This window comes from Mytilus trossulus, chromosome 9 (genome assembly GCF_036588685.1).
Source record: "Mytilus trossulus isolate FHL-02 chromosome 9, PNRI_Mtr1.1.1.hap1, whole genome shotgun sequence".
NCBI classification, from domain to species: domain Eukaryota; kingdom Metazoa; phylum Mollusca; class Bivalvia; order Mytilida; family Mytilidae; genus Mytilus; species Mytilus trossulus.
This window is the reverse complement of record NC_086381.1, coordinates 63,506,143-63,510,196: the sequence shown is the minus strand read 5'-3', so window position 1 is coordinate 63,510,196 and position 4,054 is coordinate 63,506,143. Positions and strand designations below refer to the sequence as shown.

The window sequence follows — 4,054 nt, the reverse complement described above, 5'->3', positions numbered from 1 at the left end:
TGTCTTGCTGCACAAGCTCAACTGAGAGGTATATCACGTTGGAGAGGTTAAAAGTTTTGCTGTTCAAGGTAAACTGAGTAGTGTTACACTTTGGAGAGATGTTCTGTCTTGCTGCACAAGCTCAACTGAGAGGTGTATAACGTTGGAGAGGTTAAATGTTTTGCTGTTCAAGGTAAACTGAGTAGTGTTACACTTTGGAGAGATGTTCTGTCTTGCTGCACAAGCTAACCTGAGTAGATCATCACGTTTGAGAAGTTTTATGTCTTGCTATTCAGACTAAACTGAGTAGTGTTATACTTTGGAGAGATGCTCTGTCTTGCTGCACAAGCTATACTGAGTAGTGTATCTCGTAAAAGAGGTTTAGTGTATTGCTGCTCAAACTAAACTGAGAAGTGTATCACGTGGGACAGGTTTTATGTCTTGCGGCTCAAGCAAAACTGAGAAGTGTATCACGTGGGACAGGTTTTAGGTATTGATGCTCAAGCTTAAATGAGAAGTGTATCCCGTTAGAAAGGTTTTATGTTTTGCTGCTGAAGCTAAACTGAGAAGTTTATTACGTGGGAAAGGTTGTATGTCTTGCTACACAACTAAAGTGTGCAGTGTACCACGTTTGAGAGGTTTAATGTCTTGCTGTTCAAGCTTAACTGAGTAGTGTAGTACTTAGGAGAGGTTTCATGTCTTGCTGCACAAGCTAAATTTAGAAGTGTATCACGTTGGAGAGGTTTAATATCTTGCTGCTCAAGCTAAACTGAGTAGTGTTACACTTTGGAGAGATGTTATGTCTTGCTGGACAAGCGCAACTGAGAATTGTATCACGTTGGAGAGGTTTAATGTCTTGCTGCTTTAGGTAAACTGAGTAGTGTATCACGTAGGAGAGGTTTTATGTCTTGTTGCTCATGAAAATCTGAGTGGTGTATCACGTGCAAAAAGGTTTTATGTCTTGCTGCCCAAGCTAAAGTGAGGAGTGTATCACTTTGGAAAGGTTTTATGTCTTGCCGCTTAAGCGTAACTGAGAAGCGTATCACATGGGAAAGGTTGTATGTCTTGCTGCTCAAGCTAAGCCGAGTAGTGTATCACATAGGATATATTTTATTTATTGCTAAGGTTTTCAAGCGAAAAATCATTTTAAAGTTATAATCGTGATTCCTTTCTTTTCATATTGAGAAACAGAATTGTCAGAACAATATGATAATCACTATCATATGAACATTTGATATTTATTATATTTTCACAATCACTAATTTTTTTATTGGTGATTATCAAAAACAATATAATACTTAGTGTGAATATAATCATCACATGTAAGAAAGTTTATCTTTTTATTTTGAAACAATTATACACATTATTTCACTTTCACTATTGTAAGACACGAATAATTATAGCCGGCTATCATCATGTCTTTATCTGATGGTTTAATATCGATACGGTCAGCTTTCTGTAATTCAGTCACCATAATTGCAGCACTTGATTGCCAATACACTCCTTTTCCTGTATTATAATCATTGATATAACCCCTCATTAGTTCTATATCATTTTTAGATATTATGAATTGTGCATCATGTGTTTTCGATATAATGACGACAGATATATAGTACAGACCCGGAACTTCACACACAAATACACCACTAGATTTAAATGATGTTAAATGTTGGTAGGTGATTCCTTGGCTTGTTATGATCTTCTGGAATTTAATAACAGTTGATTTTACAGCAGTATAACTAGGTGAAACGCATGCTGAAAGGGCAACTGAAAGAAAAACATAAAATTTAATATTGAAATCGTGAAATTGAAAACAGTTGATTTATGTCTTCTGAGGCTTGAAAGATAATTATCCATATTTTTCACCGTAATATATAGCTATGATTGAGTTATTAAAGCCTTCCAATTGATGTTTTTATTGTGTCTTTCTTTGTTGTGATGTTAAACTATTGGTTCAGAAAAGGGAGAAGGTTTGGTACCATTTAAACGTTTAATCCCGCTTCAAATGTTTGCACCTGTCCTAAGTTAGGAATCTAATGTACAGTGGTTGTCGTCTGTTTATGTAGTTTATACGTGTTTCTCGTTTCTCGTTTTTATATAGATTAGACCGTTGGTTTTCCCGTTTGAATGGTTTTACACTAGTAATTTTTGGGGCCCTTTATAGCTTGCTGCTCGGTGTGAACAAAAGCTCCATGTTGAAGGCCGTACCTTAACATATAATGGTTTACTTTTATAAATTGTAACTTGGATATAGAGTTGTCTCATTGGCACTCATATCACATCTTCCTATATCTATAATCAGAAAGGCAAATATGCAGACTGTATATATCTAACATCTGTGAAAAATCTAAATATATTTGATAATACAGAAGTGCCTGAACCAATACGGATGATTTTTGTATTGTTTTTCATGTTAAGATTGTTAACCTGTAGTCTTGTTTAAGATTCCTTTTTTTGCCAAGATTTTATAGGTCTCTATTCGTTTTTAATTTCCTGCTTCTTTTTTGTCGCACAATTAAGAATTTTATTTTGCGATTATAAATAAAAAGAAGTGTGAGGTACACGTCAATGAGACATCAACCAAACGTCACATTCACACAAATTGGATATCTGTTAATGCATTTCGTAAGAGCTGAACAGTTGTTGTCCTGTTTTAAGCGTTTATATTGGTCATTGACAGTTCTGTTGTTTTATTTGTCCAACAAATTAAAAAAAAATACAGATATAGTTCCTAATCGAAATATAACAATGACAATACCAACAAACCGTGTGTCATTGACATTAATTGTTGTCTTATTTGTTTTATTTATCTTTGAAAAAGTATTCATCGAAATATTACAATACCAACAGCAATTAACTGTGTCATTTCGTAATTTTCGTAGGATAAAGCTATTTAAACTCATCATTGTAAAATGATTCAATTTCATATTATAAATGTGTTATTTTCTTATATAAATATGGCAAACTTACCTCGTAAGTTCATATCATTGACTGTTGCTTTTAAATCTTCCAGCTTTGAGACTTGAACACTTAACCTTCCGTTATCAATTTCAGCGGAAGTCTTAATGTTACCGATCACAGTTTGAATTGTACTTGTGTTTACAGTCAATTCTAGTAAATTTGAACGGAGCATTTCCAAGTTGCTCAAATGATTTTCCAGTTTCTCTGCTAAATTTGTCACATTACTATCAACCGACACTACGATATCTTTTAAATCCGTCTGCATGAGGTCAACCGTGTTGGTTAACTTCTTCACCTTTTCATCCAGATCTTTTTTCTCGATACTGAAATTTCTAGTTAAATTCTTCAATTTGTCACGGATTTCACGTACGATTCTCTCTTCCATTTCCTTTCGTAATGACATAATGTCCTGTTTTACTCCGGTCATTTGCGTCCGGTCATCTCCCATATGTTCCTCAATCTTTTTTTGTAACTCCAATTTCATGCCGTCCATATTGTTGGCTAACTTCTTCATCTTTTCATCCTGATTTGTGTTCACATTACTGATAGCTCTTGTCAAATTATTCACTTTGTCTATGATTTCACGGGTAATTCTCTCTTCCATTTCTTTCCGCAAAGTAGCAATGTCCTGTTTAACTTCAGTCATCTGGTTGCGGTTATCTCCAATAAGTTCGTCTTCTTGTTGTAATTCCAATTGCATGGCGTCCATCTTGCTGGTTAAATTCTTTACTTTCACATTCAGATCTTTGTTCTCGGTACTGACAGTTCTAGTCAAATTTTTCACTTTGTCAAGGATTTCATGTGTAATTCTCTCTTCAATTTCCTTCTGGAGTGACACAATGTCCTGTTTAATTCTCTCTTCTATTTCTTTCCGTAACGTAGCAATGTCTTGATTAACTTCAGTCAACTGGTTCCGGTTATCTTCCATATGTTCGTCCATCTTTTGTTGTAAGGCGTCAAACTTGGCGTTGACCATCTCCCGCAATGGCTTTTCAATTGACCGGACGATATGTGAACTGATATTAGTTGTATCCACTATCGCCATCAATGGTGCCATTTGTTGGTTAAGTACAGGAGCAACAAACTTCTCTAAGTCCTGACATGAGTAATTCAT

The 4,054-nt window shown here is 35.1% G+C and overlaps 1 protein-coding gene across 1 annotated transcript; it reads right to left on the bottom strand.

Moving 5' to 3' along the window:
• Nucleotides 1–1,305: 1,305 nt before the first annotated feature.
• On the bottom strand, nt 1,306–4,054 carry LOC134684838 (myosin heavy chain, striated muscle-like). The gene is made up of 2 exons (XM_063544148.1): nt 2,950–4,054; nt 1,306–1,746 (listed from the first exon to the last, which is right to left on the bottom strand). The coding sequence occupies exons 1-2, from the start codon at nt 4,052–4,054 to the stop codon at nt 1,343–1,345; spliced, it is 1,509 nt and encodes a 502-aa protein (XP_063400218.1). The 3' UTR covers nt 1,306–1,342.

Bases quoted from the DNA above. Each gene is read 5' to 3' on its own strand.
- LOC134684838 (XM_063544148.1), bottom strand. From the start codon at position 4,054: ATGAATTACTCATGTCAGGACTTAGAGAAGTTTGTTGCTCCTGTACTT. The intron at 1,747-2,949 runs GTAAGTTTGCCA...TTTTTCTTTCAG, and splicing joins CAATGATATGAACTTACGAG to TTGCCCTTTCAGCATGCGTT.